The sequence below is a fragment of the Protomyctophum parallelum genome (genome assembly GCF_964188405.1).
Source record: "Protomyctophum parallelum genome assembly, chromosome: 1".
NCBI classification, from domain to species: domain Eukaryota; kingdom Metazoa; phylum Chordata; class Actinopteri; order Myctophiformes; family Myctophidae; genus Protomyctophum; species Protomyctophum parallelum.
The window spans coordinates 38,866,280-38,883,241 of NC_139697.1; the positions used below are offsets into that span (position 1 = coordinate 38,866,280).

The 16,962-nt window shown below is 43.0% G+C and overlaps 1 protein-coding gene across 1 annotated transcript in view; it reads right to left on the reverse strand.

The window, feature by feature from the left end:
• Nucleotides 1-16,962, reverse strand: part of LOC310869860 (glutamate receptor ionotropic, NMDA 2D-like) — a gene marked incomplete at its 5' end in the record, with an annotated part of 215,730 nt that overhangs the window by 41,266 nt on the left and 157,502 nt on the right. The window contains 1 exon segment of the mRNA XM_083780822.1: nt 15,084-15,237. Coding sequence (XP_083636948.1) covers nt 15,084-15,237 — 154 coding nt within the window.

The window sequence follows — 16,962 nt, forward strand, 5'->3', positions numbered from 1 at the left end:
CCTTTGTGCATCGCATCATTGCCAGCAAAATAAAAAGTTGACATTCTGCTGAATTCAGCAGTTGCTGGTCCATAGTCCATACTATATATATATATATTACTATATATTTTCTTTACATCCCAGTGAATGTTGTTTACTCCGACTCCTACCCTGCAACTTATGGGCGGAGCTTGAGGGGGTTCAGGGGGTGCACTGCACCCCCTGGCAAAAAAGAAAGAAAAAAGAAAAAAATGTTTTTTTTTTCTTTTTAACTTAACTTCTGGCTTCTGACTGTAGTTTGTAATCATCTCTCTTATCATGATATGACTTGCTGTATGGCTGTAGTGCATGTGTGTATGTGTGTGAGCTGCTGTACTACCTAAATAACTCATTTTTAGGGGTTAGGGCATTGTAAAAATGCTAAAATAATAAAATAAAGGTAAAAGAAATCGCGCGGGTGTCGTTGGCCAAGCAGTCGCACCCCCAGGCGTCAAGTTCAAGCTCCGCCAGTTCTGCTTCAAAGTTCAACAGTGATACCATACATGCACACACGCAAGCACTGCACGAACAAACGCACACACGCAAGCACGAACGCACTCACACACAACCACGCACGCACGCAGGCACGCACGCACGGACGCACGCATGCACGCACGCAATCTTTCTCTTGGGTCACAGAGACACAGGGGACACATTGACAGTTGTTAGCTTAGGCATTGTTTCTATGATTTATTCATTTATTTATCCACCAACTCACCTACACAGCTCAGTTGCCCAGAGGAATTTCAATGGGATATATACTATACCGGCTATATCTTCGAAAGGTTGGAGAAATGAAGGCCATAGGAGCCATTAGCATCCCCAAGACGACAACAGACTGTAATTGGTGCATAATTGAAAGACTTTAACGTCTGTAATTTTAACCTGCATTTAACCCATTAAGACCTGAGGCCGATTCTACAAAATGTCTAAATGTATATTTCTATGTCAGTGGTGCTCAAACCTTTTCATGTCAAGGACCCTCAAAATCATATGTACTGTATTTGGCCACGAACGTCCATCTCAACATATTTTGAGAACCCCAGAAGCAAAGACTTTAGTAAAAATAAAAATGCTTTAAAAGATCTTGTACTGTATGTCTGCTATTTTTGAATAGCCAAAGTATAGCATGATGTTTTAAGTGGTTGAAAATGACACAAATGCTTTTCCGGTTTTAATAAGTTAATCAGGGAAAGTTGAGTGAGCACAGATGCTGTTCATAGGGACTCCTGGCTTCACACAAACACACATATTTTCCTCCTGGGAGCTGTCCAGCTCTGCTGGAGCAGCTGGCACCGTGTGCTTAGACGAAGGTCATATAAATCAAGTGATTTTCACAACTTCTCACCTGTATTCACAGTGAAAATGGCTTTAATATCTACAAGCTCAGAAGACGTCGCCTTGGGAAGTGTTATTAGGAGCTTGTAGATCTGCCATCTTGCGATTTAGTTCGCAGATAACTATGCAATTGTGCATTTCCTGTAAGTAAAAGTACTTTACTTGAGTAATACTCAAGTAAAGTACAAATATACAAAATGAAAAAAGTACAGTACTTAAATAAATGTGGGAAAAAGAAGAACTAACCAGGTGCTCAACGGAGATAGCAAAACGTGATAATGATAAAAAGGTGCTCAAAAACGGGATCAAGAGGATCCGGGCACTCAAAGTAAAAAAACGAGGAACACCTTTATTAAATTAAAAAGGCAACTGCCAACATGTTTCGACCAACAAGGTCTTCATCAGGGCAAGACTGAAGGGCAACACCAAACATACTCATTATATAGCAACAGGAAACACAGCTTTGCAATGAGATAATTAGCAGTGTCAGGAGGCACGTGAGTGCCCATTGGGCTGTATTAACCAATGGGCACTCACGTGCCTCTGACACTGTTAATTATCTCATTGCAAAAGCTGTGTTTCCTGTTGCTATATAATGAGTATGTTACTATAATGAGGTGTTTGCCCTGATGAAGACCTTGTTGGTCGAAACATGTTGGCAGTTGCCTTTTTTAATGTAATAAAGGCGTTCCTCATATTTCTTTTTACTTTGAGTGCCCGGATCCTCTCTTTTTATCTATGACTTAAATACATGTATTTAGTTACTTTCCACCACTGGTGATTGTCACAAAAGCCCAGTTCACCTGGACTGCCTTGGAACACTGTCTGGGGAAGCACTGAGCTACATAAACCTGCCTTGGAACACTGGCTACGTTTACATGAAGGGTGATCATTCCGAATAAATACTTCCGAATAAAATACATCCGATGTAATGTTTTTTACCGCGAGTTTACATGGGAAATGGTCATTCCGAATGAGTGTTTATATGGAGAAGTGATAGAAGACATGATACATGTTAATTCACGTGAAACTACGGCATCTGTTGGACACATAAAATATAGGCAGTTCATTCATTGTGACTTTCAGACGAAAGACGACACTTTGAAATCCCATCATTTCATTCCGCAGTAGTTTTGAGGCTGCTGCTTGGATAGGGACGGACATATTATGTTTACCGTCTTTTTTTCCCCTCCTGCTCCGGCTCCCCTTCTCCGCTGGGAAGGTGATCATCTCGTTTTTATGTGTAGCCTACTTTATTATCTACAGCACGGCCAGGGCACGCAACACACTGATTATTATTGTATCGGGTCGCTCGTTATTTTTGAGAGAGAGAGAGAGGGCGCGTTCGGAAATGCGCCCTGAACGCACTGGTGTGCTCTCTTGTCGTTTGTTTATTCAGTGCACTCAGTGCGATGTCGTTCGAAAATCCAGTGCGCTGCACACCGGATGTGCCGAGTGCACGCACTGAGCAACCCTACCCTGAGGGTAGGGTTGCTCAGTGTGAATGGTGTGTTGTAACTGGTCGTTCGTAAATAAGGCACACTGAACGCACTCTGTGACGTCACCGCCCACCACACTCAACAAACTGACCACATTCCCGGTGCGCATAGCCGAACGCGCCCTCGTGTGAGAGAGAGACCGTTGAACACACACACACACACACACACAAAATGCACGAAATAACGCGCTCTATGTGCAAACTCCTCGGCGAGCCTTGGATATGAGGCTTATGAGCGCCTTGGAGTTGGAGCGCAATGGAAATGAGCATGCTCAGAAAGACCAGAATGAATTTACATCCGAAGCAGTGTATACATGAGTCCAATTTTCTTTCAATCACATTGAACATCGGAGTAATCCGGCCAGTGACATCGGAATGGTTTTTAGATCGCATCGAGCGTTTTCATTCGGATGTAAGTTTTTGTAGGTGTTTACATAACAACGTTTAATAGGATTGAACTTATATTCGGAATGAAAAGGGGATTTAACTGCTCATGTAAACGTAGCCAATGTCTGGGGAATCACTGAGCTACATAAACCTGCCTTGGAACACTGTCTGGGGAAGCACTGAGCTACATAAACCATAGAGCAGTGGTTCCCAAACTTTTTCATGTCAAGGACCCCAAAATTGACACTAATTGGCCCGCGGACCCCCATTTGAAAAGATATGCCAGGGACCCCCATAAGTGAAGATTTGTACGGCTCTAGCAGTGATTCTCAACCCGTTTAATTTCAAGGACCCCCTGGTTTGACATGCATTAGGCTATACGGACCCCCATTTAATGGCATTTCTATCTCTGGGACCCCAGATTTATATTGTAAAATCAATGATAAGGTTGGAGGTCTATCTATTGTGTTACAGCACAGATGTTTGTTTTTCTTTCATGTACATTTATTTCTGTTCACTGTTCTTTTACTGAAAAACACTTATAGCCCTCATGCTTACAAGTATAAGTGGAAAAAGTGGCACTCCAAAGTAATAGATAAGACTGTGTATCTGAGCCTGTCTTGCATGCATTACTTTGGAGTGCCGCCTTTTCCACTTCGTTTTATTTATTTATTTTTAGTTGTATCTTTAGCCGCGAGCAGCCAGCCACCTCTACAGTTAAACGTAGGTACTATTTTTAACATTCACCCATCAACAGTTTTTATGCAAAGCACTTTGGGGCTGCCTTTTATGTATGACAGATGGTAGGAATAAAGTTATAGACATTCTACTTGGTGCTGCAGTGATCTAACCAGCCTCTCTAACCACTAGCAGCAGCCATCTGCTGGACTATGCCCCGAAGAAATAACGGTAGTTTAATTGTCTGGGAGAGTATGTTTTGCACTCCGTCCGTCCGTCCGTGTGTCCGTCCGTCCGTGTGTGTGTCCGTGAGCAGCTAATCTCCGGCACCGTTAACCCGGTCGATGCCAAATTTTGCACACACACTCCCTGGATGCCAACGATGAACCTCTGCCCCAAAATTTCCAGAACGGCCTGTTATAGCGCCACCAGGAGGCCGCTTTGCAAAACAAGTTTTTGCACAGTACACCTACAGATTTTGTCCAAACATCGCGCAAATTGGTACACAGTCTCTCTAGAGCCATTCAACGTAACGGGTCTTTCAGATTTCTCAGACTCCATCCTGATTGGTTAAGATTGGCTTCCAAAGTTCACAGGAGTGCTCAGTTTCAAACAAAATGCTGCAAATCATGAACACATCGCGTGATTTCCGTGAAATTGTGCACGCACATTCCCACTAGGCCGAGGAAGAAATGCCACATGAACAATTTCAACTCAGCCTCAAGGTGGCGCTATAACTGGCCGAAAAGTGTTTTTACCTCTAATTTACTTTTGTTGCCCTTTTATCCAACCACCAGATGAAGGCAAGCTGCAATGTCCTACATTCCTATCCTGGTGGAGACCTGTGCCCAGAAGGGCACTTTTTCTAGTTTTCTTCTTCCTTTATGTTTTATCATGTATTTTATTTTAGATAGCCTTCTACTTGTTTACAGTATTTTGTTTGGGTTGTTTTTGTCTCTGCCGGTTGCCCAAGGTGGCCAATGTAAATAAATCATTGCTTGGCGCAAACTTTATTGGGAAATCATTTCCAGATATACCATAATCCCGTCTAAATCGCCTCAGCAGGTAAAAACCCGAAGTGGGAAAAAGCATTAGGCCGTGTTTTGGTTTATTTACATAATTTACTTTACTATTCGGTTTAACCCATTCTGACCTGAGATCAGATTCATACGAGGTTTCCACTGGACACACATTGGTCTGATTGACCCATTCTGACCTGAGATCAGATTCTAAAAAATGTCAGTCGTTCTTCGATTTTTCAAAAATAGCAGACCTAATCTCTGTATTCCTGGGAGAAGCATTGCACTATAATGCGAGGTAACGGCGCGGGGTGTTTTGAGAGCTGCTGTCGACATTGACTTAGAGGATCTGTGGGGATATTGGTCGTGTGATTATGCATGCAGCCCGCCAGCGAGGCCTATATAAGCTCTCACCTCAGTGCTTAGCAATATGATATTAAAGCACTGGCTGACATATAAATAAATCATTTTCCTTAAAAAATGACTAAGGCCATTAGTTTAACCCATTCTGACCTGAGATCAGATTCATACGAGGTTTCCGCTGGACACACACTGGTCTGATTAACCCATTCTGACCTGAGATCAGATTCTAAAAATGTCAGTCGCTCTTCGATTTTTCAAAAATAGCAGACCTACAAGCTCGTATCGCGCCACTCGGTGGCGCGATATGAGCTTGTAGATCTGCTATTTTTAAATAGCTAAAGCATAACATGATGCTGACACCAAAATGGGTTCCCGTTCAGAATGGGTTAAGAAGGTGAGGATAAGCAGATTTGTACGCACACATGTATAATGTATAAAACTGAAGGTGTAGTGAATGTGGTGGCCATGCTGCAGACTCTACCGTAAACAACCTTTTCATGATCCGCAGCACCACTGAGGTATACTTTAAAGCACATTTCATTTATCAGCACATGAACAGACTCACTGTATGTGGGGTGGAACTGTATGAGGCTTTTAAAATGGCTTCATTTCGAAATAAACATTTCAAATAAAACAAAGATCTAGTCGAGGTCCAAACAGTAACATAGACGTATCAAGGACTCGTTATTGTAATGATTGCACTGTTACTTTTCTTTCACGTTGCACTGATTGAAATAGGTACTTTATTTGATTGGCGTTGCACTGATTGTAACGGACACTTTATTTGTTCTGGGGTGGGATACGTGAGGACACTGTGACCTTGTGTTGTTGTAGTTTGTTCTGGGGTGGGATACGTGAGGACACTGTAACCTTGTGTTGTTGTAGTTTATTTGTTCTGGGGTGGGATACGTGAGGACACTGTGACCTTGTGTTGTTGTAGTTTGTTCTGGGGTGGGATACGTGAGGACACTGTGACCTTGTGTTGTTGTAGTTTGTTCTGGGGTGGGATACGTGAGGACACTGTGACCTTGTGTTGTTGTAGTTTGTTCTGGGGTGGGATACGTGAGGACACTGTGACCTTGTGTTGTTGTAGTTTGTTCTGGGGTGGGATACGTGAGGACACTGTGACCTTGTGTTGTTGTAGTTTTCCTGCATAGTGCAGGATAGTTGTATACTGTACAGTGTTGGGTGTAACGGCGCTATTAATTACGGCGTTATGTAAGGGACTAATTTTGTTGGTAACGGAATAAACTAACTAGTTAGTTTTGCAATTTAGTAGTTAGTTACTTAGTTACTTTTCCAAAACAGTAGTCCCGTTACTATAATGTGTCCCTGTTCATTTTGTGTGCAAGATTTAAAAATAATAAAGCCCCGACTGCCCGGAGTCTATTTCTCCTGCCTTCATATCTGTGTGATTTATCTTCCCAAGCCCCAATGCGCAGCGCATAGTAGCCTACTATACATCCTGCGTCTACTACATCCTGTAAGTTCACTTAAGAAATAAAAGTATTGTTACAAGTAGCTTTTATTTTGAAGAGGAAGAGGAAGTTGTTTCGGTTGTAGCCAGCTACTATGACAGTGCCGGTGGTGGTGGAATATACTCTATGCGGAATAATAATAACAACATGCTTTAAGCCAAAGTAAACTTAAACAATGTAGGCTAAACACTTTGGAATTACGTTATACATGGTAGATCCTCCGTGGCTGCGTCATTAGGTGAGTACTAGTTTAATAGTAACATTCATCATCAATGCCCCCCCCCCCCCCCCCCCCCAAAATAACAGGTTACAGGATTCTCATTTCGTTATTGTCTGTCACTGCCTGCAAGGATGCCCGCCGTGCCATTTCTTATAAACTATCTAGTTCATACGTGGGTCCACGGTGGTGGTGGTGGTGTTGTTCATGCGCCACGGTGCGCGCCGTGGAGAGGGCATCTGTGTGCGCTGTTGGCTGGTTGGAGCGCAGCGCAACAGCCTTTCTGTCCAGTCCTACGTGTATAGACTGGCGATTGTGGCGAATTATATTCGTTAATAAAGAAAGCTGTAAAGGGGATATTGTCTATGGTCAGTTCATGGTGTGTATCATTCTCGTTTTTAACCAGAGTTAATTAGGGCCGTAATAATGCGGCGCAATGACGGTAGGCATGAGTAGCCTAATATAGCCTACAATGTAAACAACCTGCGCAAGCATTAAAAATGGGTTTTAATTGTCTGGTAACGGAAAATAACGGAAAATAATCTAACTTGTTACTTTTCTCAGAAGGTAATCTGTAACGGTAAGGGATTATTTTCATGGGCAGTAATCTAGTAACCTAACAACGTTACTTTAGAAAGTAACGATGCCCAACACTGATACTGTAGGTATACACTAGGGATGTCCCAATACACTTTTTTCCCCCCCGATACCGATACAGTATCGGGACATCTCTAGTATACACTAATGTATACTGTTGTTCTATATTGACGCTGCTTCGTACTGTTATTCTTGCCTTGTATTGCTGTATACGACAGATGCGAAAACTCATGTTCAAGTATTTTTCTCTCGGAAACCGTAAGGGCTACAGTTACTTACACTTGGAGGGGAGGTTCATAGGCTAATAATTATTAAATTAATGTAATAAATAATTGCATTAGTCAGCCTCATGGTGGCACTAGAACAGCCAACTTTACATTTCGCCTTATAGCTCTTGACCGTAGGTCGTAAAATCCAAATTTTCCGCCAATAGAATTTTCTTCAAAACACACTTTTTGCTCGTCCACCTATACAAATTCTGTCCAAATCTCAATTTCCCCAGAATTGCAGCTTTTCCTCTACTTGGCCTGACGGGCAAGTGCCTCTGAGACCAGACCGATTACGCCTCAAAATACATTCAGATCAATAACATGATCTATTAAATTGCATTACCCACACTGTACATAATTTGGTGTTACATATATTCAAACGGGTAAGGACTAGTTCTATAAATCAGTGTTGGGGAGACACACTTTACAGTTACACCTTGCACATTGTTCTATTTTTTATCTTCCTTCCTTCCTTCACCTGTGCCTCCTCTCCCCCAAAATCACCCGCCTGCCTCCCACACGTTATAGGAGGATCACCCTTCCATCATAAACCTTTCTCCTATCCACACACGCCCCTTCCGCCCATCCCTAACCTTTTGCTTCTCTCCTCTCCAACACACACACCCCGTCTTTCCTTCCTTGTCTGTCAGATAGAACAGCCTTTGGGGAGTTCCCCCTTGTCGGCAGCCAACCATGACATGTTTCTGATAGTCTGGTGGATCTCTCCTGACAGATGGATAAGTGTATTACAGTGGCTATAGAGACAATGGAACTGATATGTTCCCCTTATTAACCCATTCTGACCTGAGATCAGATTCATACGAGGTTTCCACTGGACACACACTGGTCTGATTAACCCATTCTGACCTGAGATCAGATTCTAGAAATGTCAGTCGCTCTTCGATTTTTCAAAAATAGCAGACCTACAAGCTCGTATCGCGCCACTCGGTGGCGCGATATGAGCTTGTAGATCTGCTATTTTTCAATGGCTAAAGCATAACATGATGCTGACACCAAAATGGGTGCCCGTTCAGAATGGGTTAAGGTGGCTGTAAGCGAAACCCGGAAAGCATCTGTCATTTTAGATTTTAACCACTTTAGAATGACTATAGAGGCTATGGCGCATGCATAGAATTTGTGGCAACTCGAGTGGCAAAGTGAGTTTAATGTAGTTTAATGTTTTTTTAATGCAATCAGATAGGACATTTCTGTTTGGATGCATGGATTGTCAAGGCCAGAAAGTAGTTTCATGCCACTCAGTAGGCATTCCCGCATAACCTTTGGGTATGATGATGATCACGGCATCACGCGCATACCCTCTATTCAAAAATAGCAGACATGCAAGCACTATGAGCTTATCTGCTCTTTTAGAAAAATCATGAATATATGTTATTAATTTAAAGCATTTTTAACTCAACTCTTTGCTTCTGGAGGTCCCTGGCACAAAATAGTTTTTCATGGTGGTTCACAGCCAAATATACATATCATTTTTGGCGACCCACAAGTTTGAGAACCACCGATAGCATCACTGATGTTCAGAAAGGGATTTAGAAGACATTTTTAGAATCCGACCTCAGGTCTTAATGGGTTAAACTACAGTGCCCAGAAGAGGCTATACAAATACAAATGTTTAGAGCTTGATCCATATACTTTTTGTTTGTTTGTTTGTTTTCAAATGGAGAGTGATCTCGTCATTCCTTTTGTGGTTCTCCTTTCAAAGTCATTCTTTTTTTTCCCTGGGATATGAAAGAGGCGAAGCAATCATAAGGCAATCTTCCATGAACAAAAGGTCCCGCACGCTGCTCTTGTTCAGCAGCAACCGTTTGTATTCTACGTGACACGTTTGAATGAGAACCGATGCCGATGTTATCACTATCCAGCGCGCCAGCATCTGAACCACGTGGATGTGCGCATGTCTCCTTTGCATGAGATGAAAGAGGAAGATGGAGACGTGAGCTACAGAATAAAGGCTCGGATGACACTTGATCTAAGACCTTCTCGGAGACAGGTGACATTCCGATACGATACGTACAGTATCACGACACATGGTTGTCGTTACGATACATGGACGATATTAGTTCATTATGGCGATCCGATTCAATGATTTGAAATCGATACAGTGACTATTTAAAATACATTGACATTATTTTTAATGAAGTAATTAAACCCCTCTTTTGCATTTTTCTTCAAAAGATTGCTAAATACCACGCACAAAAACTTAGTATTGATACAATCGATTAATTGCATAGCAAAACGATTCGATACTGATTATTTCCATTGCAAAACGATTCGATACGATAATGCCGTTTGCTTGAGCTGAGCTTATAGATCTGTAATTTAGTTTTGCCATTTTTGAAAGTAAAACTGAATAGGTTCATTTAGATTAACTGTTGCAAGCTTAATGTGTAACACAGTGTTTACTTGAGTAAAAGTGCAAAAGTATTGGCATAAAAATTTCGTTAAAGTACCAAAAGTAGTCATTATGCATGCAGAATCTAAATGTTAAAACATAGTTTCTGTCAGGCAGAAAAACCTGCTACATATTCTAACTTGACCATACAAAAAAAAAACACAAAATTATCAAAAGTAGCTGACACTATTTCACATACAGTAGCTTCACATAACTGTCTCTGTCGGGTGGAAACCTCATGTACAAAGCAGACTAAAACCTCTCTCTCTCTCTCTCTCTCATATGTACCTTCAATTCAATTTGCTTGATTGCTTGCTTGAAGCGCTTCAGAACCTTTGGAAGGAAGCGTTGGAGTAACATGGAGGAAAAACAGCCTTAATGACCATCTGCTCCATTTGTGTGAATGTGTGTGCGTGCGTGAGTGTGTGTGTGTGTGTGTGTGTGTGTGTGTGTGTGTGTGTGTGTCACATTACTTCGTTAATAACGGGATTGGTCTTTGTGTATTCAAGTGTCAAAAGAATGTGAGGGTTACGTGCAGTATTACTGTATGTAGCAATTCAAGCAAGAACACTGACGTTTTCAAACCAAGTGACTATAGAAATGTGAAACATGCTAAAGATAACTATTTGTTAATTGCCTGGATTGTAGATTTAGACCAGTTGACAACAGTCAGTCAGTCAGTCAGTCAGTCAGTCAGTCAGTCAGTCAAAGAGTATCAGCTCATCAGGGTACAAGAAGCAGCCTGCTTTGCATCCGACAGATTGCCAGGCACTTCCACAAGGCCACTGCCAGCAATGACAAGCTGCACCAAAGCATCCAGGCAGCGAGACAACAAGCTGTGCCTGAGCTGTTCCTGATCCGGGATTGCACTGCTGTGAACAGACTCGCAGACATTAACAGAGCAATTATCTGCTGACCTACTCTATACGGAGACTTGATCAGGGACACTTGTCGACATGAACCACGGACCTCATCATCAGTGATGGTCAGTTCGACCTTAATAAAACAGCTCACCTCTTGGTCTGACAGCAGTGAATGACTTGAGTCCATTTGAGGACACTACTCTCATGAAAGCGGAAGGCATTTTCATGTCAATGATGGATGAGCTGATTAAGCCTCCACTGTGCTGGGGCGAATAACCCATTCTGACCTGAGATCAGATTCATACGAGGTTTCCACTGGACACACACACACACTGGTCTGATGAACCCATTCTGACCTGAGATCAGATTCTAAAAATGTCAGTCGTTCTTCGATTTTTCAAAAAATAGCAGACCTACAAGCTCGTATCGCGCCACTCGGTGGCGCGATATGAGCTTGTAGATCTGCTATTTTTACACTTGACTTCAAAAAACGTAACTTAAAAATAAAATCTTAAACTTAAAAAAACACAAAAACTTAACTTAAAAAAAAACTTTAAAAACACTTAACTTAAAAAAACTTAACTTAAAAATAAAATATTAAAAAAACACAAAAAAGAGAACTTTAAAAAGAACCTTAAAAAAGTATGTAATTTATTCTAATTGTTGTTATTGCCATTTATGAGCTGCGTTCGCTTCCGGCGTTTGCCCGTCTTACTTGTGTGTACTATCTGCAGGTTTAAGCAAAGTACCTATAGTAGCAGATGAGAGTCCACTTGATTCAAGTTGAGCCAGTATATCATGGAGTGTGGATAATACCATAAAAATAATAGTAGCTCATTTGAATATAGAGAACAGAAGCTTTTTTTCCCCCTCACCCCACGGGTTATCCACTGAGACGTGGATCTGAGTCGATGCAGGGAAACCACGCTTTTCAAGTAACAGACAAAAGCGAAGGGAGAAAATCAAGGCCCGCGTGGCATAATTGGGGATCATTTGGCAACACGGCGACGGCATCTAAAAGAAGGTGGTTGGCGAAAGGCACACTTTGATTTTGTGGTGCCGACAAGAGGTTCATCATTCACGAGGTCCCTCGTGTTCTCGGTGTTCGGCGTCTGCTTTAAAAAAATAGCAGACCTACAAGCTCGTATCGCGCCACTCGGTGGCGCGATACGAGCTTGTAGATCTGCTATTTTTCAATAGCTAAAGCACGACACGATGCCGACACCAAAATGGGTTCCCGTTCAGAATGGGATAAGTAAGCCTTGCAAAGCAGAGCCCCTCTCCTGCTTCTGTAGCATGAGGCAGCTTAATGTACAAGTACACCCCATGAGCATGATGCTATAGTATGTCACAGGGACTTACCCCCAAATCCAACCCTCGATGCCGAGTATCAAGCAGAGATGCATTGTGGTACAATTTTCAGAGTCTTTTGTATGACCCAGCCGGCCAGCCCGGAGATCCACCCCCGACCTCCCACCAGGCCCCATGTCTCTGGGCCACTAAGCTGGTGGCCGGGACGAGTGGTTTATGGAAACTATAGAACAAAATAAAGAACTCACACACAAAGCAGTAACACATAAAAGAAACCTTGCGCGTTGATGTGTACTATCTGCAGGATTAAGCAAAGTACCTATAGTAGCGGATGAGAGTCCACTTGATTCAAGTTGAGCCAGTATATCATGGAGTGTGGATAATACCATAAAAAAATAATAGTAGCTCATTTGAATATAGAGAACTGAAGCTTTTTTTCCCCCTCACCCCACGGGTTATCCACTGAGACGTGGATCTAAGTCGATGCAGGGAAACCATGCTTTTCAAGTAACAGACAAAAGCGAAGGGAGAAAATCAAGGCCTGTGGATCATTTGGCAACACGCCGACGGCACAGGGTTATGCGTGTAAAAGAAGGTGGTTGGCGAAAGGCACACTTTGATTTGGTGGCGCCGACAAGAGGTTCATCACGAGGTCCCTCGTGTCCTCGGTGTCTGGCGTCTGCTTTTCATGTCCTTTTGTTGCTCTTGTTCTCATGAAGCGCACAGTGAGAGCCAATGCTAAATGATGTCACTGATCTGACATATCTTAAAATGATTAATAAAGCAGGCTAGTACTGAGTATTTCCATTTTTAAAATGCAATACATCTCAGAGGCAACTACTGTACTTATTACTCCACTACTATTAGTGTGGCTGGGTGTTTGTACATGCGTGCGTGCGTGGGTGCACACATTTGTGGGAGAGTGGCGTTGACGTTACGTTGCTTAACCCATTCTGACCTGAGATCAGATTCACACGAGGTTTCCACTGGACAGACACTGGTCTGATTAACCCATTCTGACCTGAGATCAGATTCTAAAAAATGTCAGTCCTTTGATTTTTCAAAAAATAGCAGACCTACAAGCTCGTATCGCGCCACTCGGTGGCGCGATATGAGCTTGTAGATCTGCTATTTTTCAATAGCTAAAGCATAACATGATGCCAACACCAAAATGGGTGCCCGTTCAGAATGGGTTAAAAACAACACACCACTGTTGGACATAAGGATAATATAATAAACACAAGACTTTGGGGCAAAACGTCATATTTACCCGGGTCTGTAAACCAACAAAAGTGTGTTCTTACATGACATCCTCCATTTCACGATGTCAGCACTCGGTGAGTAATTGGCATTGCTAATAATATGAAAGTTATCTTCCTACATTCTGCACTGCAGGCAACACAGTATGATGCCCCATTGCGCCCGGGAGCTGCATTGTTGTCAATTAATCTGTCTTGAAAAAGTTCTAATATTAATATAGAATATTGGCTCTTGTTGCACAAATGTTATGTGGACAATGTAGCAACGTGGTCAACACTCAACAGCACTGTTTGTAAATGTAGTACATTTAGTCACAAAGACAAAAATATGCTGCTGATGAATGGGCAGTACGCAATCAACCAAACAAGCTGAACAAATGGCATTCGATCATTGATGCAGTTGAGTGCACACACAGCCGCTCACAAGTCACAAACGAAACTCAGGGTGCCAGCCAAGTCTATGGACGGTTTGTTTAGGGCACTAAACACAGTGAGGCAACTACAGTGGGCACATGAGTTTGCTCCATTTTGAGGGGCGCTAGCCCCTCAAAAAGAGAGATGGGGGAGTGACATGCAATAAACGCCGTCGGGATCGGGAGTCGAACCCGCGGCACACTGCCAGACTGGATTACCAGCCAAGGTGCCTGGACCACTGAGCCACGGCCCAGGCCGATCTTTAACTCTTGAGCGCGTGAAATGAAACCAAATGGACCCATACGGGCCCATTGGGTTTCATTTTACTCTTTTAACTCAAGAGTTAAAAGTATTGTTAAAGGTATATTCAGTGATTTCACTCAAAAAAACGTAGGTTTCGTTTTTGGCTGTGGGACCCAGCCTTTCGTCCAATCAGGATAGAGAGTCAAAAACGAAACCTAAGGTTTTTTGACCCCCAGGGGTTAACTGGGGACAGGGAGGAACTCCTTATATGGCCAGCACACTCTATAGTAGGGTGGATTATCACAACAAAACAAAAAAATAAGTGATATTTGAATTAAGTGAAATCACTGAATATACCTTTAAATATCGGCATTAATTAATTTGAGAATTTAGAAGAATTGTTATTTTGATCAACGTTTGCCTGTTATCTCTCCTATGGTACCACATCAATCAGCAGCAACTTTGTCCACAGGGAAAAAAATCTCATCCAACGACAACATAAATATCCAAAGTGTTGTGTCTGAGAGTTAAAGAGAGATAAATAATGGTCCTTGATATGAAATGGGTTGAAAACCACTGCTCTATACCAATGGCGACTCTGAATGTTCACCTGACATGCATGCCCAGAAAAGAGAAGCTAGCACCTTCATCTCAACTCAAGTCAACGTAACTCAACTCTATTTCATCTCTACTTGTGTCATTCCATGCCATGTCAACTCACCGAGGAAGGCGGAGGGCGACACGGTGCCGTTGCTACGGGACACCATGACACTGATGCCCGTCTCCACGAAGGGAACAGAGAACTCCACGACCTCCGACCTCTCTTCATTGATGGTGAGAGATCCAATGGCCATGTCCGCTCTGTTGTTCACCACCTGGAACACAAGGACTGGAGTTACTATGGTCATGTTGTTCACCACCTGGAACACAAGGACTGGAGTTACTATGGCCATGTTGTTCACCCCCTAGAAGACCAGGACTGGAGTTACTATGGTCATGTTGTTCACCCCCTAGAAGACCAGGACTGGAGTTACTATGGCCATGTTGTTCACCCCCTAGAAGACCAGGACTGGAGTTACTATGGTCATGTTGTTCACCCCCTAGAAGACCAGGACTGGAGTTACTATGGTCATGTTGTTCACCCCCTAGAAGACCAGGACTGGAGTTACTATGGTCATGTTGTTCACCCCCTAGAAGACCAGGACTGGAGTTACTATGGTCATGTTGTTCACCCCCTAGAAGACCAGGACTGGAGTTACTATGGTCATGTTGTTCACCCCCTAGAAGACCAGGACTGGAGTTACTATGGTCATGTTGTTCACCCCCTAGAAGACCAGGACTGGAGTTACTATGGTCATGTTGTTCACCACCTGGAACACAAGGACTGGAGTTACTATGGTCATGTTGTTCACCACCTAGAAGACCAGGACTGGAGTTACTATGGTCATGTTGTTCACCGCCTAGAAGACCAGGACTGGAGTTACTATGGTCATGTTGTTCACCACCTGGAATACAAGGACTGGAGTTACTATGGTCATGTTGTTCACCACCTGGAATACAAGGACTGGAGTTACTATGGCCATGTTGTTAATGTTCACCACCTAGAAGACCAGGACTGGAGTTACTATGGTCATGTTGTTCACCACCTAGAAGACCAGGACTGGAGTTAAGTCTCAGTTAGTTATCTAACAAAATGGATTGGATTTTTACAGTGTAAAGAAAGAAAAGTAGAACTCAACACAGAGTATTTTAAACACACACACACACACACACACACACACACACACACACACACACACACACACACACACACACTTTATCTACTTTATTGGCATGAAAAGCATTATTTCAAGCAGGTCAGCATCAGCATCTGTGATGTTATGTGTTGTTCACCTTCCCTCGCCAGGAAGCGTTAACTCACTGGACTGTGATGTCCTATCAGGAAGGAGCTAAATGAAACAGCAGGACCAACATCTGGACAAGAATGTGAAGGACGCAAAGTTATGCAACCACGTCCACACGCAGCACACCCCGACCACGTGCACACGCAGCACACCCCGACCACGTGCACACGCAGCACACCCCGACCACGTGCACACGCAGCACAACCCGACCACGTGCACACCCCGACCACCGGATGACCATGGGAGAGAGACAAGGGTATTATGCTGCAGTGTGCGCGCGCGCACACACACACACACACACACACACACACACACACACACACACACACACACACACACACACACACACACACACACACACACACACACACACACACACACACACACACACACACACACACACACACACACACACACACACACACACACACACACACACACACACACACACACACAGACAGAGAGAGAGAGAGACATGACGAGATATAACACTTACAGGTACAAGGACAAAGCAGCATCTTTGAATAGGACAAACAGAACCGTAGACAGTGCGGTGAGCTGTGGGTTACAAATTTGAAATAAATAAATAAAAAACACGGGAAGATGAAAGCGGAAATTTGTACCGCGGTGAGAAACTGATTCCGAAGCGCGTGGAAGATTAATTTAGTCAACGAGAAGATATATGAGATCAAAGCC